At 38.4% G+C, this 25777-nt stretch overlaps 1 protein-coding gene across 4 annotated transcripts in view; it reads right to left on the reverse strand.

The window, feature by feature from the left end:
* The window catches only part of NIPA2 (NIPA magnesium transporter 2), a 31520-nt gene that overhangs the window by 4016 nt on the left and 1727 nt on the right, over window positions 1–25777 (reverse strand). For 2 of the 4 annotated variants that reach the window (XM_026510280.4, XM_026510284.4), the window contains 4 exons: window positions 15718–15949; window positions 14204–14260; window positions 3707–3797; window positions 2374–2534 (listed from right to left, as the gene is read on the reverse strand). In XM_026510280.4, the coding sequence (XP_026366065.1) occupies window positions 2374–2534; window positions 3707–3797; window positions 14204–14260; window positions 15718–15856 (448 nt within the window). In that variant the 5' untranslated portion in view covers window positions 15857–15949. Of the gene's footprint in view, window positions 1–2373; window positions 2535–3706; window positions 3798–14203; window positions 14261–15717; window positions 15950–19650; window positions 19708–20700; window positions 21191–25777 lie in introns of those variants that run through there. The other 2 variants (XM_057303792.1, XM_026510281.4) reach the window with 2 other exon arrangements.

Consider the following 25777-nt stretch of genomic DNA (forward strand, 5'->3'; position numbering starts at 1 on the left):
ATAAAAACTTGGAATTTTGGGCTGCCTAAGCAGCTGGGACACAAGGGGCTAAGATTCCAGAAGGAAGGGGGCGCCTGGGTAGCGCAGTCGTTAAGCGTCTGCCTTTGGCTCAGGGCGTGATCCCGGCTTTCCGGGATCGAGTCCCACATCGGGCTCCTCGGCTGGGAGCCTGCTTCTTCCTCTCCCACTCCCCTGCTGTGTTCCCTCTCTTGCTGGCTGTCTCTCTGTCACATAAATAAATAAAATCTTTAAAAAAAAAAAAAAAAAGATTCCAGAAGGAAGGAACTCTAGAGAAGTTGAGCCCAAGTTTCTGTGTGCAACTCCCCTTAAGGCACTTGTGTGCACAGAAGCTGTACACGCCTAGGTCTGAGAAACCATGTAGACAGCCTGGTGAAAATGCCAGAGAGCTGAGTGAAGACACCCGCGTCTTGGAATGCTGACAGAGACACTGCCATGCAAAGTTCACCCAGATGGTGGGTCCAAGTAAACATCCCAGGCTTTCACAGTTGAGAGAAAGAAGGGCTACGATTAAGAATATGGGCAAAATGGAAAGAAACCAGTCTCAACAAAGCGTGAAGAAACACTTCAAGTTAAAGGTGATCTACTGTACTTATATCTGCCCAACAGAAGAAATTTAGGTTCTTTCTGAAAGAATAAAACATCACTCATAGTCTTTACACTTTTTAATATTCTATGTCCAGCATTTATGTGAAACTGCCTAAAGACAAAACTAAATGACTGAAAACAAAAGAAAAAACAGAGCCCAAAAATAATCCTGATATTGAAGTTTGCAGAAAGACTTTTATTTTATTTTTAAAGATTTTATTTATTTATTCGACAGAGATAGAGACAGCCAGCGAGAGAGGGAACACAAGCAGGGGGAGTGGGAGAGGAAGAAGCAAGCTCCCAGCGGAGGAGCCTGATGTGGGGCTCGATCCCAGGACTCTGGGATCATGCCCTGAGCTGAAGGCAGACGTTTAACGACTGAGCCACCCAGGCGCCCCTGCAGAAAAACTTTTAAATAAACAGGACTCTCTGGGGACTTGCTACACAACACAACACATATGGTTGACAATTGTGTACTGTCCATACGCAAAATGTTGAAGGTGAATTTCATGTTATTTATTTATTTTTTTTGGACACACACACACAACCAAAGAGCAAAAGCAAGCTCCTGAAAATTAAAAATGTAACAGCAGAAATAAAAACTCAAAAGTAGGGCTGGGAACACAAAACTGAGGAAATCTCCCAAAAGACAGAGCTAAAAGGAAAAAGTGGTAAAAACAGGGGAGAAAAATATATATAAGAAAAGTCATTGTATATTTCAGGAGGTCCAATCAACAGAAGAGTAAGACAAGTTTCACAAAAAGAAAACAAAGAATATCAAAGAATGAATCTGATTTCCTAAAATAGAATACACATTTACAAATTTTTAAAAAATCCATCAAGTACCTAGCACAGTGGATAAAAAGTAGCCCACATCTAGGTACCTCAGTGGAAAATTTCAGCTCCGAAGAGGACATCCTAAAGGTTGCTAAAGACAAAATATGGGTCACATATAAAAGATAAAGAATCAATTGTGTTTGATTTCTTAGCAACACTGGAAGTGAGAAGACAATGAGGTTACATAGATTAAAGACATTTTTATATATACAAGGTCTTAAAAAGTCTCAACTCTTCCTTGCCTTTCCTGTCTCCTACAATAGTGGCCCCAACCAAAATGAGGGAGCAAACCTAGGATTCAGAGCCAAGAAAAAAAGAGAAAGTGAAGGGGATCCTTCAGGATGCTGATGATGTAAAGTCCACAATGACAAATGTGCTGGCGGTTCAAGACACCAGTCTGGACTAAGGCCAAATAAGACTCTGGGAGAAATTTCCAGAAGATATGAAATTGCAGAATACCTAATGTGTTTGAAATTACTGAGGGCAGAAATAAGACCACTGGAGAAGAGTTTCAGGATGGATTGATAAAGTCAGAGAAAAGTGATCAAAGATCATTATCAGTTAAGAAAAAACATAAACAAGGAAGGAAAAGTAGTTGTATCATATGGCTCAGCTGGGAAAAAAAGTTATATAGTGATTATAAGGTAAATACGTCATTTAAACAAAACCAGGTAGATACAGTAGATACTGGATGTAACAGATGATGCCTAAAGCCAAAGAGAGTAGCAGCAGTATAAGCATTTATTTAGAGACAAAGAGTTAAAGAACAAAATAAACAAGGCGTTTAGGGCTGGTGGAAGCGAAAATGACAATTATTTTTCATAAGCTATGTAGAACAATTTGCCTCTTTACATGCACATAAAATTCTGGTTAAAATAAAAACTAAATTGAAAAGTAAAAAGTAAGACTGATAAAGTTTTTGTTTCTTACCTGGATCTCCCAGCTTGTGAGACATTTCATTTAAAGTCTCAATCTCCTCTTCTTTTGGAGCATGAATGATCATACTTGTAGATCCTAGAATACTTAGCAAACATCCAATTTTCCCATGAAGATTAAGTCTTTCATTTAGAAAGTATGAAGAAAGAATGGCACTAAAATGGGGAATGGGGGGTGGAGAATATTAAAATAATCAACCACTTTTCTCATTTTTAAATATCAACACAACACAGAATTTAAATTATTAAAACACTAAGACACTGTGAACTTGCAAAGATTCTTTGGCTTTCAGACTAGGTAAAGAAAAGGCACATTCATTCATAAAATGAAAGTTTCCGGCAAAACAATGGTTTCTTCATACATTAAACTAGTATAGTTACCATATTTCTACTGTAGAAAATCATTATGAAATTTACACTAAATGGAGCTGCAGTACAAATTTATAACCTAATTAAGAAAACCAATGCTTAAAATTTGCTCAATTTTAATTTATCCATACTGGTTGATGCATCCTTCCTATGTGTTCATGTAATTCTATATAATTTGCCTATTAAATTATCAAGTTTTAATACTTTATACCCAGTTTTAACCAAACCTAAAAAATATATAATGTAAACCTATAAATACAACATAACATAGAGAAAATTAAGGGTGAAAGGCATGTACCACAATACATCTTCATATACTACAGATTATACAGTATCTTGAAAAATTACGTAACTTACATATAATATTGATTTATACACACAGAACACTATCTTGGGGGAAAACAAAGATTTAAAAAACCTATCAATCAATCAATCAACTTTGAAAATAGTAACCAAAATCCAAACTTCAATATGGGTTTAGCTGTCTGGGTTTATCATTAAAACATCAGAAAAAGGACAAGTCTTGGACTGCTCCTTCCAAAGGAGTACCCCAGAGCAGTCTGTAGAGGCACATAAACTTGCACCAATCATTGTTTTTCTGTAGGTATAGAAACTGATTTATCACCAACCACCATCTACCAAAGTGTACATGTCTCAAATGTTCAGTGTTATGACAAGACCAACTGGAGATTTTAAAAAATTGTAATAAAAGTACAACTACTGCTGCTCTGAATACAAGCAAGACAAAGCATATAAGCATTTACTCCTACAAACTGACAGCATGCCTGTGCACCAAAGATAACCCTTTAAAAGCAAATTACTACGCAGCTTAAAAAAAAAAAGTTTTCAAGATTGTTTAAATGTAAATTACGCTGAGCATGCGTACCTAGATGGCACTGAATGCTTTATGGACTAATATACTGACTACTGTTCCTACACACGAAGCATAGCATCCTTACCTTACTAGGACGCTGAGAGCTCCTAATGGAGTCACTAGGGTGGCTGGTGCAAAGGCATATGCAGCAAAGTTGGCCACCTCACCTGCTCCCACTTGGAGACAGACAACAGAAGAAAACTCTCAGAGCAAATCATTCAAAATGGAAATGCCTGCATTTTATTTTCATATACAGTTGACCCTTGAACTTAACAAGAGTTTAAACTTTAAGCATCCACTGGTGTGGATTTTTAACAGCACCGTAAATGTATTTTGTATGATTTTCTTTTCTCTAGTTTATTGTTTAGAATACAGTATATAATACATATAACATACAAAGTATGTGTTAATCAACTAAGTTACTGGTTAAGGATTCCGGTCAATACTACGCTAATGGTAAAGTTTTTGGGGAGTCAAGAGTTATATGCAGATTTTCAACTGCACAGGGGGTCAATGCCCCTAATTCCCATATTGTTGAAGGGTCCAATGTATATATATATATATATTTTTTATATGCTACTTCAATGTATTTAGTAATTTATTTTCTCCCATCTATGCATAAGGGTTCTCCTGTAAATTATCAACATTAGAATAGAATCCAAACTTTAATTTTAATTGAAGAGATCCAATTTATGCTTACATATAGATTTTTTAAAAAACTTTTAATATACTTACGTCCTATCACAACAAATACAAATCAATTAAAAGCAGCTAAAACTGTGTGAAAACACTTCTCCTAAGTCTTTTTCACTAGTTTTTTCAAAAGACACCCGTAGGTACTTACAATGTGCCAGACGCTGTTCTAGGATCAGGAAATACAGCCGACAGCAAAAGAAAAATACTGTTCTCCTGAGCACCCAGGTGACTCAGCTGGTTAAGCAACTGCCTTAGGCCAGCTCAGCAGGGAGTCTGCTTGTCCCTCTCCCTCTGGCCCTCCTATCTGCTTGTGCTCACTCTCTCTCTCATGCTCTCTCAATAAGTAAAAATCATTAAAAAATTAAAATTAAAAAAAAAATACTGTTCTCCTAAAAATTTACATTTAAGTGACGGAAAATAGGCAAAATACATGGCAAGTGGTTAACCATGCAGTGTAGAAAGGAATGAATGTGGTGAAGGCAGGATTTTGGACATGAACCTTCTGTGGTTAAAAACATTAGTCATTTTTTTTGGAAGAAACTCAAACACTTGGAAACTAAGAACCATCCTGCTTAAGAATGATTGGGTAAACCAGGAAATTAAAAATCAATTTAAACAATTTATGGACACCAACGAGAATGAAAACACAACGGTCCAAAACCTATGGGATACTGCAAAGGCAGTCCTAACGGGGAAATACATAGCCATCCAAACCTCACTCAAAAGAATAGAAAAATCTAAAATGCAGTTTTTATATTCTCACTTCAAGAAGCTGGAGCTGGAACAGAAGAACAGGCCTAACCCAGGCACGAGAAAGCAGTTGATCAAGATTAGAGCAGAGATCAATGAATTAGAAACCAGGAAGCACAGTAGAGCAGATCAACAGAACTAGAAACTGGTTCACTGAAAGAATAAATAAGATTGATAAGCCACTGGCCAGACTTATTCAAACAAATAGAGGAAGGACCCAAATTAATAAAATTATGAATGAAAGGAGAGAGGTCACAACCAACACCAATGAAATAGGAAGGATCACTAGAAACTTTTATCAACAGCTTTATGCCAATAAATTAAACAACCTGGAAGAAATGGATGCCTTCCTGGAAACCTATAACTACCAAGACTGAAACAGGAAGAAATTGATTTTTTAAAAAGACTGATTAATTATGAAGAGATTGCCACAGTGATCAAAACCTTCCAAAAACCAAGAGTCCAGGGCCTGAGGGATTCCCCAGAGAATTCTACCAAACATTCAAAGAAGAAATAATACCTATTCTCCTGAAGCTGTTTCAAAAAATAGAAACAGAAGGAAAACTACCGAACTCATTCTATGAGGCCAGTATGACCTTGATCCCCAACCCAGGCAAAGACCCCATCAAAAAGGAGAATTACAGACTGATATCCCTGATGAATATGGACGCCAAAATTCTCAACAAGATCCTAGCTAATAGGATCCAACAGCACATTAAAAGGATCATCCATCATGACCAAGTGGGATTCATCCCTGGGATGGAAGGGTGGTTCAACATTTGCAAATTGATCAGTGTGATAGATCACATCAACAAGAAAAGAGTCAAGAACCATATGATCCTCTCAATTGATGCACAAAAAGCATGTGGCAAAATACAGCATCCTTTCAGGAAAGGATTAAAACACTTCAGAGTGTAGGGACAGAGGGTACATTTCTCAATTTCATAAAAACCATCTATGAAAAGCCTACAGCAAAAATCATTCTCAATGGGGAAAAGTTGTGAGCCTTTCCCTTAAGATCAGGAACATGACAAGGATGCCCACTCTTGCCATTATTATTCAACATAGTACTAGAAGTCCTTGCAACAGCAATCAGAGAACAAAAAGGGATAAAAGGTATTCAAATCAGCAAAGAAGTCAAACTGTCTCTCTTCGCAGATGACATGATACTCTTTATATAAACCCAAAAGACTCCACCCCCAAACTACTAGAAGTTATAGAGCAATTCAGTAATGTGGCAGGACACAAAATCAATGCTCAGAAATCAGTTGCATTTCTATACACGAACAATGAGTCTGAAGAAAGAGAAATTAGGGAATCTATTCCATTTACCATACCACCAAAAATCATATGATATCTCAGAATCAACTTGACCAGAGAGATAAAGGATCTATACTCTAGAAACTATAAATCACTCTTGAAAGACATTGAAGAAGACACAAAAAGATGGAAAAACATTCCATGTTCATGGATTGGAAGAATAAACATAGTTAAAATGTCTATGCTACCCACAGCAATCTACACTTTCAATGCCATCCCGATCAAACCACCAATGACATTTTTCAAAGAGCTGAACAAACAGCCCTTAAATTTGTGTGGAACCAGAAAAGGCCCCACAACGTCAAGGAATTGCTGGAAAGGAAAAATAAAGCTGGGGGCATCACGTTGCCAGATTTCAAGCTATACTACAAAGCTGTCATCACAAAGACAGCATGGTATTGGCACAAAAACAGACACATAGACCAACGGAACAGAACAGACTCTCAGAAACGGACCCTCGGCTCTTTGGGCAACTAATCCTTGACAAAGCAAGAAAAAACATCCAGTGGAAAAAAGACAGTCTCTTCAATAAATGGTGCTGGGAAAATTGGACAGCTACATGCAAAAGAATGAAACGTGACCACTCTCTCACACCACACACAAAGATAAACTCCAAAGGGATGAAAGACCTCGATGTGATACAGGAATCCATCAAAATCCTAGAGAAGAACATAGGCAGCAACCTCTATGACATCGGCCACAGCAACCTTTTTCATGACACATCTCCAAAGGCAAGAGAAACAAAAGAAAAAATGAACTTGTGGGACTTCATCAAGATAAAAAGCTTCTGCACAGCCAAGGAAACAGTCCAAAAAACTAAGAGGCAGCCCAAGGAATGGGAGAAGATGATTGCAAATGACACTACAGATAAAAGAATAGTACCAGGATCTACAAAGGGCTTCTCAAACTCAACACACGTGAAACAAATAATCAAAGCAAAAAATGGGCAGAAGATACGAACAGACACTTTTCCAATGAAGACATACAAATGGCTAACAGACCCATGAAAAAATGTTCAAAATTATTAGGCATCAGGGAAATTCAAATCAAAACCACACTGAGATACCACCTTACGCCAGTTAGAATGGCAAAAATGGACAAGGCAGGAAACAACAAATGTTGGAGAGGACGTGGAGAAAGGGGATCCTTCTTACATTGTTGGTGGGAATGCAAGTTGGTAGAGCCACTTTGGAAAACAGTGTGGAGGTCCCTTAAAAAGTTAAAAATTGAGCTACCCTATGATCCAGCCATTGCACTACTGGGTATTTACCCCAAACATACAGATGTAGTGCAGAGAAGGGCCATCTGCACCCCAATGTTCATAGCAGCATTGTCCACAATAGCTAAATCGTGGAAGGAGCCGAGATATCCTTCAACAGATGAATGGATTAAGAAGCTGTGGTCCATATATACACTGGAATATTACTCAGCCATCAAAAAGAACAATTTCTCAACATTTGCTTCAACATGGACAGGAGTGGAGGAGATAATGCTAAGCAAAATAAGTCAAGCAGAGAAAGACAATTATCATATGGTTTCACTCATTTATGGAACATAGAAGTAGGAAGATCGGTAGGAGAAGAAAGGGAAGAAGAAAGGGGGGGGTAAACAGAATGGGGAATGAACCATGAGAGACTATGGACTCTGGGAAACAAACTGAGGGCTTCAGAGAGGAAGGGGGGTGAGGGAATGGGATAGGCTGGTGATGGGTATTAAGGAGGGCACGTATTGCATGGTGCTCTGGGTGTTATACGCAAGTAATGAATCATGGAAATTTACATCAAAAACTAGGGATGTACTGTATGGTGACTAACATAATAAAAAATTATTAGAAAAAGTCATAAAAAATTAAATTAAAAAATTAGTCATTTTTTAGTATTCTGTAATTTACCTTTTTATTCTTTTATACTCTTGACCAAAAGTTCTTAATTGTAATGTCAAATTTTAAAATATTTTCCTTTGTGGTTGGTGCTTCTTACAAATTGTATGACAAATCCTTTTTATTTTTTTATTTTAATTCCAGTATAGTTAACATACAGTGTTATGTTAGTTTCAGGTGTACGATATAGTGATTTGACAATTCTATACATTATTCAGTGCTTAAGTGTACACTTAATCCCCTATCTTACCCATTTCTTGTATGAGATATCTCTCTTGAAATTCTTTGTTCTCTAAATTGTTTAGTGTTCCACCTTTCACATTTAAGCTTATGAACCACCTTAAGTTGGTCTTTATTTATGGACTGCAGTAGAAATCAAATTTTAATTTTTCCATATGGATTGTTACAACAATACTTACTGAAAAGCACATTTCCCTATTTCAATACCACCTTCATAATAACTATACTATCTGTGGGTGTTTCAGGGATCTCCACTGTATTGTGTTGGTTTATGTATTCTGGCACAGTACCATACTGACTTAATTAGTGTAGCTTCATAATAAAGCTCGATACCCAGTAGAGCAAATACTTTCATCTCTTAATATCTTTGCTTTGGCAAACAATAGCAAAAATGAGGTTTTAGGACTTCATCAAGATAAAGAGCTTCTGCACAGCAAAGAAAACAAAAGGCAGCCCACATAATGGTAAAAGATATTTTGCAAATGACATACTGATAAAGGGTTAGTATCCAAAATCCATAAGGAACTTATCAAACTCAACACCCAAAAAAACAAGTAATCTAGTTAACAAATGGGCAGAAGACATGAGCAGACACTTTTCCAAAGACGACATCCAGATAGCTAAGAGATATATGAAAAGATACTCAACATTACTAATCATCAGGGAAATACGAATCAAAACCAGATAAGATACCACCTCACACCTGTCAGAATGGCTAAAATTAACAAGACAAGAAACAAGAGGTGCTGGTGAGGATGTGGAGAAAGGGGAACCCTCTTGCACTGTTGGTGGGAAAGAAAACTGGTACAGCCACTCTGGAGAACAGTTTGGAGGTTCCTCAAAAAGTTAAAAAGAGAACCACCCTACAATCTAGCAAGTTGCACTCCTAGGTATTTACCCAAAGGATACAAAATACAGATTTGAAGGGGTACATACACCCCCTTGTTTATAGCAGCATTATCAACAATAGCCAATCTATGGAGAGAGCCCAAATGTCCATCAACTGATGGGTGGATAAAGAAGATGTGGTATGCATGTACAATGGAATATTACTCAGCCATCAAAAAGAATGAAATCTTGCCATTTGCAATGACATGGATGGAGCTAGAGTGTATTATGCTAAGTGAAATAAATCAGAGAAAGACAAATACCCTATGATCTCACTCGTATGAGGAATTTAAGAAAGAAAACAGATAAGCATAGGGGAAGGCAGAAATGAAAAAAAGGAGAGCAGGAAACAAGCCATAGAGACTCTTAATGATAGAGAACAAACTGAGGGTTGACTGAGGGACGTGGGCGGAGGCAGGCTAGACGGGGGATGGGTATTAAAGAGTGCACTTGTGATGAGCACTGGGTGTTGTATGTAAGCGATGAATCACTGAATTCTACTCCTGAAACCAGTATTGCACTGCATGTTAACTATCTAAATTTAAATTTAAAAATTAAAAAAGGAGTATCTTTGCTTTACTTGGACTTCTGTATTACCATACAAATTTTATTTATTTTTTTAAAATGTCTCTTGAATTTTTAAGGTAGTGTCATTTTTTCTTTTAATTTACTTGAGATAGATAGAGAAAGCATGAGAGGGGAGGAGGAGCAGAGGGAGAGGAAGAAGCAGACTCCCTGCTGAGTGGGACTTGATCATGATGGAGCATGATCCTGGGGTCCTGGAATCGAGTACCTTTGGCCTGCGCCAAAGGCAGATGCTTAACTGACTGAGCCGCCAAGGCGCCCCTCAAATGTTTTTTTGTTTTGTTTTGTTTTATTTATTTGAGAGACAGAGAGCACAAGCAGAGTGGCAGGCAGAGGGAGAAGCAGAGTCTCCGCTGAGCAGGGAGCCCAATGCGGGGCTCGATCCCAGGACCCTGGGATCATGATCGAAACTGAAAGCAGACGTTTAACCGACTGAGCCACCTAGGCACCCCTCAAATGTCGGTTTTAATACTTTTTGTTTTCTACTTAATTATAGCTCTTCTTTTTACTTCCTTCTACATTTTTGTGTTTATTTTGCCATTCTTTTTCTTTTTTCTTGAACTAGATGCCCCACCTTCCTTGTTTTGAATTATATTTATCTAAAACTGTGAACTTCACAGGCACGTGGGTGGCATACTTGGTTAGGCATCCAACTCTTGGTTTCAGCTCAGGTCCTGATCTCAGGGTCATGAGATCAAGCCCCACATCAAGCTCTCTGCTCCTCTTCCCCTGCCCCTCCCACTCAAGTTTTCTCTCTAAAATAAATAAATCTTTAAAAAAAAATGTAAACTTTAATTACTTCAGTATTATGTTCACAAGTTATGATACTTTGTATTCGACACCAACATATTATTTTCTAACTTAAACATATTTTTAAAATATTTTCTAGTTTTCATTCTTTCTTTGAACCATGGACATTAAGTGTATTTCTACATCTTCAACATGGGGATTTTTATGTAATCTTTTTGCTACTGATCTCTAGTGTAATTATAATGAATCCATGAAAATACTTCATTAAATCTTTTAAATAATTTAAGACTGGCTTTATGGCCTAGTGAACAGTCCATTATATTAATATTCCATATGCCTTTGAAAACAATGTAGATCAGTGACATAAGTCCAACAAGTGAAGTTGGCTAAATTTGCTCTTCAAATGTTCTATAGCCGTAACAATTTTACTTTCCTTCCCCTATAGTAGAGAGTGTTATATTAATATTTCACCATATGATTCTGGATTTGTCTATTTCTCCTGTTGCTCTGTCAACTGCTGCTTTGACTATTTCAAGGCCATATTATTAAATAAAGTTAGAATTGTTAAAGCTTCCTGATGAGTTGAACCAGTTATCTTTATGAAATAATCCTCTATCTCCAGTAATGGTTTTTGCTTTGAAGTATATTTTCGAGTATACTCAGCAATCTCAACTTTCTTCAGGTATGCTTTTCCATCTTTCTCTTCCAGCCATTCTATATCCTTGTTTTCTATGTGCATCTTGTAAAAGACATGAAGTTAGTTTTTGTTATTTGTTTTTATAATTCCAATACAATAATCTCGTACTGGTTCCCATTCTTAGCAGCACCTGAATCTGATCCTTAGCCCAGTTCAAAAGTTCACTCTACCTCTCAACTGCCTGCTCTGAAGTCTGCAATTACCTCTAGGGCAGAAGTGTCTCCAGCTTATCCTTCTGAGCACTACACCCCTCCCTGATCTTGGCTAGGTAATTCATTACGTGTTCGCTTGTTCATGCTTTTAAGAGGTGGTTTTTATATTCTATCCAGCCTTTTAACTTGTTTTCAGCAAATCTTACCAGTTCTACCTTCAAAACACATCCAGAAGTCTATCACTTCTTTACACACTCACTTTACACTTTATACACATGGACCCTGAGTCCATGCCATCACCACCTCTTATCTGATTACTCTAACAGCCTCTCGCCTGGTTTTTCTACTTCTGGTCCTATGTGGTCTATGCCTCAACAAAGCAGCCTAAGAGATCTTATTAAAACCTAAATCAAATGTCATCCCTTTATTCAAAAGTCTCCAATGACTTCCCACACATAAAGTTCTTTCTGTGACCTGGACATGGTCTAGGCCCTCATTACTTCTCCCAACTTACCCCCACCTACTTCCCCCACATTCACTCCCTTACTATTCTTGCCTCTTTAATGTCACCTTCAGGCTTTAATCCAGTGCTATATTTAAAATAAAGCACTCCAAAATTTAGCACCTTAAAACAAAAGCCATATTTTCTGTTGGTCAAGACTTCATGGCTTCTCATAGTTTCTGTTGGTCAAGACTTCTCACTCAGGGTTTTTTAAGAGGTCTACAGTCAAAGATGTAAGTTGGGGCTACAGTCATCTGAAGGCTGGATTGGAGCTGAAGGACACAACCAAGGTGGCTTAGTCACATGACTGACAAGTTTGTACTGGCTATAGCCAGGGGACCTTCTTCAGGCTGCCTGTATGTCTTAACACCACTACAGCTGGTTTCCCTCAGAGTAAGCAATCCAAGCTATCAAGGTGGAGTTACAATGCCTTTGGTGACTTGGCCTTAGAAGCCATACATCATCCCTTTTTTTTTTTTTTTTTAAAGATTTTATTTATTTGACATGGGAGTGGGGGCGGGGAGCAAGCACACACAGGGGGAGCAACAGCCAGAGGGAGAAGCAGGCCCCCGCTAGCAGGGAGCCCAATGTGGAGCTCAATCCCAGGACCCTGGGATCAGGAGCAGAGCCGAAGGCAGCTGCTCAAGCGACTGAGCCACCCAGGTGCCCCATCACCACTTCTTTTAATTCTGTGATCACATCAGGCCACCATTAATTCAATGTGAGAGGGGATTATACAAAAGTGTGACTGACTACCAGGGGGTGAGAATCGTTGTGGGCTATCTTGCAGGTTGGCTATCACATTTCAACAGGCTAGGCAGGATCTGCCTCATGTTCTTCACATTTACCGTTTCCTCTTGCTTAAGATGTTCCTCCCCCAAATATCGGCTCTCACTTTACATCTTTTAATCACATGCTGAGTAAGATCTGCCCTGGTCCCCCTTCTAAAATATAAGGAAACTGTCCTAGCCTCCCATCTAAAATGTAAACATATCTATCCTTCATGTTACATCCCTTCCCTACTTCATTCCTAGCAAATATAAGTATTTATCACTAACACACACATTTGAATGTATTTATCTAGTGTATTGTTTGCTTCCATCTACAATGTTAAGTCTCACAGGTAAGGGTTTTTGTTTGTTTGAATAGTTTTATCTCCAGAACCTAGAATAAAACCAGGCACACCAGAAATGATCAATACTTGTTGAATGATCAGTCTCTTCCGTATTTCAACGGCTCTTAAGCTTATAAAGAACATTTACATAATTAAATCCTCAATACTCTGAACACTTGGTGTCTTAAGAATCATTTTTCTATGCACCTTTTTTAAAGGTAATTGTCAAAATAAGCATAGATTCTCTAATCAAATGCATACCTCCTTTCCTTTTTTTTAAAAAAATATCTATTTGAGAGAGAAGGCACAAGCAGGGGGAGCAGCAGAGAGGGAGCAGCAGGCTCCCCAATGCGGGGAGGGGTGGAATCCCAGGACCCAGGGATCACCACCCAAGCCAAAGGCAGACGCTTAACCAACTGAGCCACCCAGGCGCCCCCGTAGCTCTCTCCAATTTGGAATGAAAGTCAATGAAGGGGGAGGAATTAAAAACAGGATATTTTACTTTTAAAGTTACCTTCTTAAACTGAGAATTTTAAAAAACACATGGGTGTTATCAGACATATTTTAATCAGACGGGTAAAAGAAAGTCTTCTCATTCAAATTAAATAAACTAACTGCTAAATGACTTTAACTGGCTTATACTTCACATATTTTGAGTACTGTTCATTTAAAAAGCAAGGATTTATTTAAAGTTTTAAAAAGTGCTAGAGGCACCTGGGTGGCTCAGTAGGCTAAGCAGCTGAGTCTTGACTTTGGCTCAGGTTGTGATTTTGGGGTGCTGGGATCAAGCCTAGCATCAGGCTCCGTGCTCAGCAGGGAGTCTGCTTCAGGATTGTCCGCCCTTCCCTCCCCCTCACTTGCTCTCTCTCTCTCTCTCTCCAATAGATAAATCTTTTTAAAAATTAAATAAATAAATAACAAAATGTGCTAGTAATATGAGGCTGTATTAGTATATGCAAGAATTTAATATACATCTATAGTATTTCCTTGAAATGTTCTCTATACATACTTGATAGCAATCCAGCCCACCACAACCATTCTTTAAGATATGCATGGCCACCTTGACCTGTGAATGAAAAAAATATTTCACTTTTTTGGAATATTATCAGACTCATAAATTTATGACAACTATTAGCAATGACAGATTTTAAAATATCTCATTTGTTGATTATTTTTACTTTGAATAAAGGTTCCATCATTACTGTATAAGGGGATTTCTAAACTAATCTTTTTATGATTATCTTAGAAAAGGGGATGAGGACCATGATAATGTTAAAATTTTTAGGTTTATACTATACTGTTGAGTGAAGGTATTAAATCAATCCTTATATTCGGTCTATACTTCAGTCTTTTGTTTCATGAACTCAGCTTCAATAAACAAAGTAAAGAAAATGAAGCAGCAGGAGGTGCTTCATTTAAATAAATTAGTATGAACGTGGATAAGCCATATAGGTGTGGGTTAGTCCCACTTATGAGGCAGTAACTGTGGAGAAAGGAGTTTCATATTGACCATACATAAAAAGATTGAGCATTCATCACCATCTGGAGCTGCCAGCATGCTCATGTTCCTACTTGACTTCCACCCCCCCACAAAATTAATAAAATCAAGAAGCAATTGGTACTAAAGCCACTGTCCAAAAGAAAAAGCCAATGCAAATGAACCCTTTGACAAGCATATCTATCATGGACAGTGAGACCACGTGCCTTAAGACAAGAATGAGGAATATACTTGTTCAAGCAGCATATGCTAATACTTTCTTCTCTGCCCACTAACCTCTAACAAAGGATACTATTTTAAAATTGATTAGCTCTGGCCATAATGATGGCACAGGAAAGAGGGAGAAGGTGATTTTTTTTTTTTTTTTACTGCCAAAGCAGGTCTTCCTGTGAGGTCAGAACGGGGTCTAGAACTAAAGTACAGGCTGAATGATGGAACATGACCAGAATACAACATAATGCTGTCATGAATGCACCAAATGAAGTCAGAGTGGGGTTTAATCATATTGAGTATCCCCCTAGGTCTCATGACTTGTCAGCAGTTTCTGGGGAAATAACCTATACCACCCTTCAGAGAATACTCTTTAACTCCAGTAAGCCTTCTCTTTCCTTCCTGCCAATTGAGATCATCAGGAAAAATGTCTTTAGGTAAAAGTAAAACTTCTATTATCTTAAGACAAAAAATCCTAGTCTTCAGTAACATTATGATTCTATTCATAACCCCTTATTTCCTTCACTGCAGACATATCAAAATTTAAAGATAAGGCTGGATGCTAATTGGACCTTGGTCCCTATTTCCACTTTGATAATTGCAGGAGTTAAGAGCTTATTTTGACACTGTCTCACTTTTAACTTTTCTCATTACGAAACTGATGTTTGATACTCTATAAACATTTATAAGGCTTGCACAGTTCAAAGTTTTGAATATACTAACTAGGAATAAAGACATAGTTGTGTACCATCAAAGAACCTGAGTACACAAGCACACACTGATGTCATTTCACAGTCACAGAGGGCACAGCCTACCTGCTCTCATGGAGCCTTTCCTGGCAAGTCGCAGAAGACCTTTTTTTTTCAAAATGAAACTCCCGCCAATGAAAATGCTGGAGCTCATAGCCAATCCCAGACCAATGTAAAAGTCATATTTTCCACGCCCCTGGATCATTTCGTTTGTTACTAAAGAAGTTCTTGTGAGTCACATTGATCACAAAACAGAGAAACCACTGGTGCTGGAGGCAGGATTATGCAATCTTCAAATCTAAACAATGCAAAACAAAATGAGATTTTTTAACAGAATGATCATGACAGTCCAAATGCAATTCAAAATTTTACTCCACTTCTGTTCTCATAAAGGAATATTTTCATTACTACTATTGATAATATATTTACTATTTATAATTTACCACTGATGTAAAATTATATTTCTTACAGTTACGGCAAAAGATGGGATCATGATATAAGGCCATACTTAAAAACCAAACTCACAGAATCAGAGAACAGACTGGTGGCTAACAGAGGCAGGGGTAGAGGGGTGACACAAATGGGTGACATGGGTAGAGAGGTGACAGAAATGGGTGAAGGTGGCCAGAAGATAGAGTTATAAATAAGTTTGGGAATGTAATGCACGGCACAGTGACTACAGTTAACAATACCGTATTATATATCTGGAAGTGGCTAAGAGAGATCTTAAAAGTTCTCATCACAAGAAAAAAAATTTGTAATGTGTGATGTTAACTGAGCTTATTGTGGTGATGATTTTACTTATATATACACATACATATATATAATCATTATGTTGCATACCTTAAGCTAATACAATGTTATACATCAAGAATAACTCAATAAAACTGAAAAAATAAAACTACTTTTATATGCCAATACTAAATTTAAAATTTAAATTGGTTTTATGAACTCTAGTTTCATATTTAATTCATGTTTCCAGTCTTAGCTGATAAGTATCTAGTAACAAAACTTTGCTGTTAAGGAAAAAAACTCTACAGAATGAATATCAGGCATGAAAATACACAAATCTAGTTTATAAACACATTTACCAATTTCATGTGTCCTTTTTGAATAATCTATACAGAGAAACTTGGCGTTTTCTCATGCATACACTTTCTTCTTAGAAATTTATGTAGAGAAACTCCTTCTATGAAGCCAGCATTACCTTGATCCCCAAACCAGGCAAAGATCCCATCAAAAAGGAGAATCACAGACCTGATGAACATGGATGCCCAAATACTCAACAAGACCTCAGCCAATAGGATCCAACAGTACATTAAAAGTTATCCATCACAACCAGGTGGGATTTATTCCTGGGATGCAAGGGTGGTTCAACAACCACAAATCAATCAACGTGATAGAGCAAAAGAAAAGAACCATATGATCCTCTCAACTGATGCAGAAAAAGCACTGGGCAAAATACAGCATCCTTTCCTGATTAAAACTCTTTAAAGTGTAGGGACAGAGGAAACATACCTCAATATCATAAAAATCATTATGAATAGCCCACAGAAAATATCATTATCAATGGGGAAAAGCTCAGAGCTTTTCCTTTAAGGTCAGGAACACAACAGGGATGCCCACTTTTGTTCAACATATTACTAGAAGTCCTAGCCCCAGCAATCAGACAACAAAAAGAAATAAAAGGCTTCAAATTGGCGGAAGAAGAAGTCAAACTCTCCCTCTTCGCAGATGACATGATACTTTATGTGGAAAACCCAAAAGACTCCATCCCCAAATTACTAAAACTCATACAGCAATTCATCAACATGGAGGAAATACAAAATCAATGCACAGAAATCAGTTGCATTTCTCTACACTGAGACTGAAGAAATAGAAATTAAGGAATCGATTCCATTAACGATAGCACCAAAACCCGTAAGATACCTAGGAATAAACCTAACCAAAGAGGTAAAGGATACCCTAGAAACTAAAGAACACTGATAAAAGAAATGGAGGAGGAAGACACGAAGAGATGGAAAAACATTCCATGCTGCCCAGTGCAATCAACACTTTCAATGCCATCCCTATCAAAATACTACCAACATTTTTCACGGAGCTGGAGTAAATAATCCTAAAATTTGTATGGGACCAAAAAAGACCCCCGAATCACCAAGGGAATGTTGAAAAAGAAAAACAAAGTTGGACGCATCACGTTGCCTGGCTTCAAGCTATAATACAAAGTTGTGATCACCAAGACAGCATGGTATTGGCACAAAAACAGACACATAGACCAATGGAACAGAATAAAGACTCCAGAAATGGACCCTCAACTCTATGGTCAACTAATCTCCAACAAAGTAGGAAAGAATATCCAATGGAAAAAAGACAGTCTCTTCAAAAAACGGTGCTGGGAAAATTGCGCAGCCACATGTAGAAGAATGAAACTGGACCATTCTCTTACAGCATACACAAAGATAAACTCCAAATGGATGAAAGACCTCAATGTGAGACAGAAATCCATAAAAATCCTAGAGGAGAACATAGGCAGTAATCTCTTCGACATCAGCCACAGCAACTTCTTTCAAGACACGTCTCCACAGGCAAGGGAAACAAAAGCAAAAATGAACTTTTGGGACTTCACCAAGGTAAAAAACTTCTGTACAGCAAAGGAAACAGTCAACAAAACTAAGAGGCAACCCATGGAATGGGAAAAGATATTTGCAAATGACATTACAGATAAAGGGCTGATATCCAAGATCTATAAAGAACTTCTCAAACTCAACACTCAAAAAACAAATAACCCAGTCAAAAAATGGGCAGAAGACATGAACACTTTTCCAAAAACACATACGAATAGCTAACAGACACATGAAAAAAATGTTCAACATCACTAGCCATCAGGGAAATTCAAATCAAAACCACAATGAGATACCACCTTACACAAGTTAGAATGGCAAAAATTAACAAAACAGGAAACAACAAATGTTTGCGAGGATGTGGAGAAAGAGGAACCCTCTTACACTGCTGGTGGGAATGCAAGCTGGTACAGCCACTCCGGAAAACAGTATGGAGGTTCCTCAAAAAGTTAAAAATAGAGCTACCCTATGACCCAACAATTGCACTACTAGGTATTTATTTACCCCAAATATACAGATGTAGTGCAAAGAAGGGGCATGTGTACCCCAGTGTTCATCGCAGCAATATCCACAACAGCCAAATTGTGGAAGGAGCGGAGACGCCCTTCAACAGATGAATGGATAAAGAAGATGTGGTCCATACATACAATGGAATATTTTTCAGCCACCAGAAAGGATGAATACCCACCATTTGCACTGACATGGATGGAACTGGAGGGGATAATACTAAGTGAAATAAGTCAAACAGAGAAAGACAATTATCATATGGTTTCACTCATATGTGGAACATAAACAATAGCACGAGGACCATACGGGAAGGGAGGGAAAACTGAAGGGGGAAAAATCAGAGAGGGTGACGAACCATGAGAGACTATGGACCCTGGGAAACAAACTGAGGGTTTCAGAGGGGAGGGGGTTGGGGGGAGGGATAACACGGTGATGGGTATTAAGAAGGGCACAGGTTGTGATGAGCACTGGGTGTTACATGTAACTAATGAATCACTGAACAGTATATCAAAAACTAATGATGTACTATACAGTGGCTAACTGAAGAAGAAAGAAAGAAGAAAGAAAAGAAAGAAAGAAAGAAAGAAAGAAAGAAAGAAAGAAAGAAAGAAAGATCTCTTTCACTCAAAAAAAAAAAAAAAGAAATCTATGTAGATATAAGCAGATGGTAATTTATTTCTTATTTAGCCTATTTGGGGGTGTGCAGAGAGAAGACAGCTTTCATATCATTTTGTTAGCACAGGATGATGATTCTAGCAGACAGATGTTTGCCAAGGTACAAGTGTGATAGTGGTGGACTTTTCAGAGAACATGAGGACTATGGACCTAGAAGGCTCAAGCCACAAGACCAGACAGGGAAGCAGAGGCTTACCAAAGACTGCACATCTTTTTTCAAATGGCCAACTCATGAACTCTGGCGACAAATGAACTAAAGCAAAGTGTAGAAAGCAGAGGAAAAAACATTACTCAGCAACAAGGTTTATGATTGGTTATACTAACTGCCAGCCCAACTTTCTGGTATTTTCAGTACCACAATTTAACTACTGAGTTCCAGAACTAATCTGCAATTCAGTAGGATCCTCACACATTAACCTCTGCTGACTAGCCAAGTTTTTCTATTCTTCAGGTTATGAGATTCTGGCCTTCAGCAAAAGCAACTTCCTATTCACCTAGCCCGTCAATTGCTTTATCCATTTACTCAAACAGTATTTACCAAACAAATGCTGTGTGCACTAAACATTATGCTAAGCTCTATGGATAAAAGAGTGATGGCTAAATTTTAGTCTTCAGTGGGGAAACAGAAAAAGGCAGTTAAATAATGGGTATAATGTTCTGTAATAATGGAAAAAGTATTCACACTGAGATGACATTGACAAGGGGGCCAGTGTTTATATTTGCCTGTTAAGTCACGTTATGGTTCCTGGGACACTTCGTAAGAACAGTCCTTCCCACCCTACTGACTTGGGGAGTAGCCCCGTGGCTTACTCTGGCCAATAGGAAGTAGGTGTGACAGGAGTGCCAGGTCTGAGTCTACATCTAAAGATGACCTTTGTATTTTTGCTTGCCCCTTGGCACCCTTCCATCACGTGCAGAGCAGAACAGAGTCATCCCTGACTTAAAGACCTGGGAACACAATCATAGATGCTTATTGATACATGCCACTGGGATAGCTAACTTACGTACCTGAACAGGCTTATTATGGGTAAATGCAAAATTCCCATCAGATTTCTGAAAAACCAAAACTTGTCTGCAGAAATGGGGATCAGATGGGTGGTAGACACACCCAGGGGTTCATTGTATTATTCTCTCTACAGTATATACTGTGTATGTTGGACACTCCCACATTAAGGTTTTTAAAACACATGCTGCGGTGCTCAAGAGCTGCAGGGATGTCAGGACAGAACCCACTAACAAGGGGCACCTGGGTGGCTCAGTCCATTGGGTGGCCAACTCTTGGTCTTGGCTCAGGTCTTGATCTCAGGGTCATGAGTTCAGGCCCTGTGTTGGTGTGGAGCCTACAGAAAAGGAGGGGGGAGGGAGAAAAGAAAGAAGAAACCACTAGCAATCCCAAAAGAAAAGTCACCTCACGATCTAGAACAAGATAATACTGAAACATGGAAAGAAGGTAAGACAAAGTCAGGGAGATGCTCTGAGTTTTTTTTAAGTATCAGTCACATACAATACGGATGAGATCAGCTGTCTACTTGACACCTTTCCAGAACTGATCTCTCTTACAAGGTATTTGGAAAAGTATCCCCAGTCCTCTTAATGCCACTCCTAAGGCAAGAGTATACGTTCAGGAAAGTCCTAGGTGGGTTAGAGACTCAGTCTTGCCTCTAGCTGAGTGCATGACCCTGGATGAGTCACAACCTTAACAGATACACTAACAAAAGAAGCTAAACAATATATAAAGTTACTACTGATTTTTAAATTTAAAATAAAATAAACTATGGTCTCTTTATGTGTCAAACATTGGTAACCTCAAGCTTCAACTTCAGCTTGCCTTTGGAATAATTCTGGACTGTGACAATCAGTATGTACGGAGACATAAACATGCAGGGAAAGGGGGAGGCAGAGAATTTGGGAACAAAATGGTTAGCATCAATTACTTCTATAGACTATAAAAAGATTATCACAACAACAACAAAGTGTGTTCACAGTGCTCTCACTTACACTCTAAATGACTGGCTTAACAGTGTTTATGACCCAGTCTCCCTCAACAGACTGCCAGCCCCTAGGCTCCTATACCAGTCACCTTTTTAACCCTGTGTGCCTAGCTATCTGACAGTCTCAAAAATATGTATTAATATATGTTTTCTGGGTTAATACAGATGAATGGAATAATTATAACTGGCCCTAAAAATAAAGTTGCATTATTCCTATCAGCATCCTAAAATGTAACAAATGTTTTACAGCCCATAAACTTGAAAACTGTAAAAAGCTGTTAAAGTGTGCTGGGAAGTGATAGCACTATATACAAGTGAAAATGCAAAGGTAATAGTAATAAAGTCTGGGAAAATGGGAGCAAAGAAACCTAGCTATCAAACACTTCAGCCCACTCTGTATTCCAATGACCATGGGTCACCTAAGATTCTTTAAAGCACCCCTTAATGTAAAATCAACTTCTTTAACCATTATCATCATCAAGCAATGTTCTTAATTATCATGCAAATTTTACTGAGGAAGTGACTACTTAAAGTTCCTCGGGCTATAAAACTCCCCTTTTGAAGGTCTGAAGAAAACAAGCTGAAGTGTAGCCTGAATATTCTGGAATCAATAAAATGTAACTTTATTAACTGCAAAAATGATATCCAGAAACAAGTCAGGTTTATCTACAATTCCAATCCAAGTACAATGACAGCCTCACAAATCCAAATTTAGACTGTACTTACATAAACCTGACTTTCAAATACCAAATGTGTAACTTTAATTTAGTTTTATTTACTTAATTTATTAACACTTAATGTTAACTTTCACTAAATGCAAATTATATACATGTGGTATAAGGTCTAATATTAAGACCCAAGCTCCTGGAGGGCTCAGTCAGCAGAGCATGCCACTCTTGATCTTAGGGTTGTGAGATCAGGACCCACTTCAGGTGTGGAACCTACTTATAAATAAATCACTCCCTTTAAAAAATTAAATAAAGACCCAATATTATGTCCTGCCTTGACATCTGGTAAAACAGGGAGGGATTTCCACAGCCTAACTGTAACTTCCCTTCCCCACTATGCTCCTGTGGATAAGGTCCCAAAGCCAACTAACCTTCCTTGGGATACCTAGCTAGCTCAGTCAGCAGAGCCTATGACTCTTGCACTTGGGGTCATGAGTTCGAGCCCCACTCTGGGTGCAGAGATTACTTTTAAAAAAGGTCAAATAACCCTTCTTATCATGGAGAACTGGCACAGTTCCCGCTTATCCCCGAGTAGTAGGCTTTACTGCGCTGCCAGACTGTACAATTATTAAAGCAAGCGAGTCACATTCTCCTGCAGGAACCAAGGGGCGCACCTTAACCACTTGTTACTCAAAGCCTACATTCCATAGCAAGTCCTTCTTCACTCTGCAGCCCCCCACCCCAACCGTTTGTGGCCCCATGCAGTGTAGCGTGTCCTTCTGCCTGGGCTGAATGTAAGTGATTAATAAACTGCCATCACTCTCATGTACCCAGTGTCACGTGCCATGGGGAGGGAATCCTATCCCTATGAACAAGGTGAAGAGGAGGTGATTAAACCAATACATTATAATAGAACCTTATTCATTTTATCCTAAAGTCACTGAAAGTTAGGGTTAGGTTCTTAACTTTATTATGCCTATATATGAATTTTCTCCATATTTATTTTACATAGAATTTCATGATGCTGTTTAAAATCTACCTTCCTCTTTTTATCTATTTATTATAGAAAATTTTGAACACAAAAAATAGCCTTTTTTGACAGGTTGGTCAATGTTATGCATATGGTTTTGGAGTTGCAACCCTCCTGCTCACTTCATTTCCCAACAAAGGACCACGGCTCCCTTCAGACCCGTGTCATCATTGCCCAGATACACCAGAGCCTTCTGGTCCTCCTACCCAATACTTAAAGCCTGCTCTTCACTTAAGCCCAGGTCACACTTCAAGCTGCGCTACAAAGACTTCTTCAATACCCCAAAGGCATTTCTTTCCTTTGCACTTACTTTTAGTCAGCCTTATAAAATTAAACTCTCAATTACTGTCCTATCTTTGAAGATAAACTCTTTAAGGTACTTACAGACAATGATTTTGGTTCTTTGTGCTGGTTTTCCCACAAAAGGCACTCATTTATAGTGGCAAATCTGATTTATAAGCCTATTTATAATTAAGGTTGTTTGTTCACTCATGGAACTACACGAGTGTGGTGGTGGGCAGAAGGAGGAGGAAGGGGCGGAAACAAACAACATAGAATTTGCAACCCTCAAGTTATAAAGCGGTTTTCACCACTAAACTAAGTAAATTAATTTTCTCATTTGTTTGAAAATAGGACATCAGTGTCAATGTCCTAAAAGGAATGAGTTTGCTTCACTATTCTCAGATCAGCTCCCACTCTGAAACTGTAAAGGTCAATCACAGCTGGGAGAGCCTGAAACAGACTTTTATTCTTAAGGATTAACTGTGAAGTAGGCCCAGGTTTAAACGCAGCTAAACAAGAACACTTGTTAAGTTGCACTTCAACTATTTTCCTAAACCAGAGAGGACAAGCTCCAGGTGGTAACCTGCCCGTCTTATCTCTCAGGCGGACACAGGTGGAAGGACCCACCCCACACTCTTCCCCTCCAGGCTGTCATTATTACTTCTATGTGGCCATCTGTTCAATAAACATATACGGGGCAGCTCTAATGTGCCAAACTTTGGAGTTAAAAAGATGATCACAAGTCCCTGTCCTCAAGGATTCCACAGCTGAGTGAACTGAAAATTCTGAAAATGACCCACTGTAACTTCAAACACACTTTTAAAAGGCTCTCAGGAATTTCCAGCTTGTTCTTTCTAAATTTTAATTCTCACAGCTTATTTTAGTAATATTTATGAATATTTATGTTAACTTTCATTAAATACAAGTTACGTTGGAAATGAAATAAATACATCTTAAAATCCTGAAACTGGCCCACTTTCTTCTAAAACACAGAGAACACATAAGGAACAGGAAAAAATAGACTAGTATTCTAACATCTATAAGATAAGCTGAAATTAAGATTTGCTTTGTAAAATGACTAACTGTAGGCAACACAATTACCAAAGTTAAATAATTTTAAAGAATATACCAACAGAAGTACATTTACAGCTTTCAACTTGTCACAGCATTTTTGACATTTCACTTTCACAAAACTTGAAAGGTACGTGCTGAGGGCCCCACAATGAGAAAATAGGCACAAAGATGTTAAGCAAATTCTCCAGCAGCTGGCAGGTAGCAGGACAGGGCTAGAATCCAGGTCTCCTTAATCTCAGCCCTTTGCCTTTCCCATTGCAGTCTCCATCAGTCTCAGAGGTGGAACACAAGGAAGTGGCAGCTCCAACCAGTCTCTCAGTGTAGGTCATCTTCTTCCCCAATCTGCGCCTCCTTGTATTCTGACCGCGGCTTCTCCATCCTCATTACTCAAACTGGATACAAGGGCCAAGAGTGCCAGATGGAGTCTACCTTTGTGAAATACAGCCTTGCACCTCCATGTCTCTCCCAATCCTAATCCAGCTTCAATACACGTCACATTGCTCTATAAAACACATCCGTGCCATCTCATTCTCCTGCTACCCACTGTTTAAAGAAAGAAGCTCAAATTTTGTAATCCACTAAGACCTTTCACTATTTGTTCCAAACCTAACTTTTAAATCTTATTTCCCAGTACTACATTTCACATACCCTGTGTTCCACCCGAGGTTAACACACTGCTGCCATTCTTACTTACTCCTTTTCCTCCTCCATATCTTTGTTTACATTATTCCTTTCATCTTAAGGAGCCAATTCAAAAGGCACCTCCACAGTGAAGCCCTGCTTGATTTCCATAAGCCAGAGTAATCAATCTTTTCTGAATTCCCTGGCCTTTGACCTACACTTCTCTTTGGACACTTTTTAGCCTGTATTACGGTTACTTATGTGTAAGACTTATATCCCCTTCACTGTGGACAGGTGCCTATCTCATTTACTCAACCAACATTTACATGAATACATACTATGCTCTAGGAACGGGGATACAGCAGTGAATAAAACAAACCACATCACTGCCTTCACGGAGTTTACCTTGTGTTGGAGGTAGGGCAAGACAATAAAAATAATTAAGAACATTATATTCGAAGGTGATAAATGCTATAGTTAAGGGCATTGGACAGTTGCTTAGGGGACTTCTATTTTAACTAGGTTGGTTAAGAGGCCTATTGGAGAAGGTAACATTGAGCAAAGGCTTGAAAGAGGAAAAAGAACAAAGCAGAGAAAAAATGCAAAGGCAGAGAGGAATGAACTGGTACATGCAGTTTTCTAGGAAAAGAAAGGCCA

This window comes from Ursus arctos, unplaced genomic scaffold (genome assembly GCF_023065955.2).
Source record: "Ursus arctos isolate Adak ecotype North America unplaced genomic scaffold, UrsArc2.0 scaffold_28, whole genome shotgun sequence".
Taxonomy (NCBI): domain Eukaryota; kingdom Metazoa; phylum Chordata; class Mammalia; order Carnivora; family Ursidae; genus Ursus; species Ursus arctos.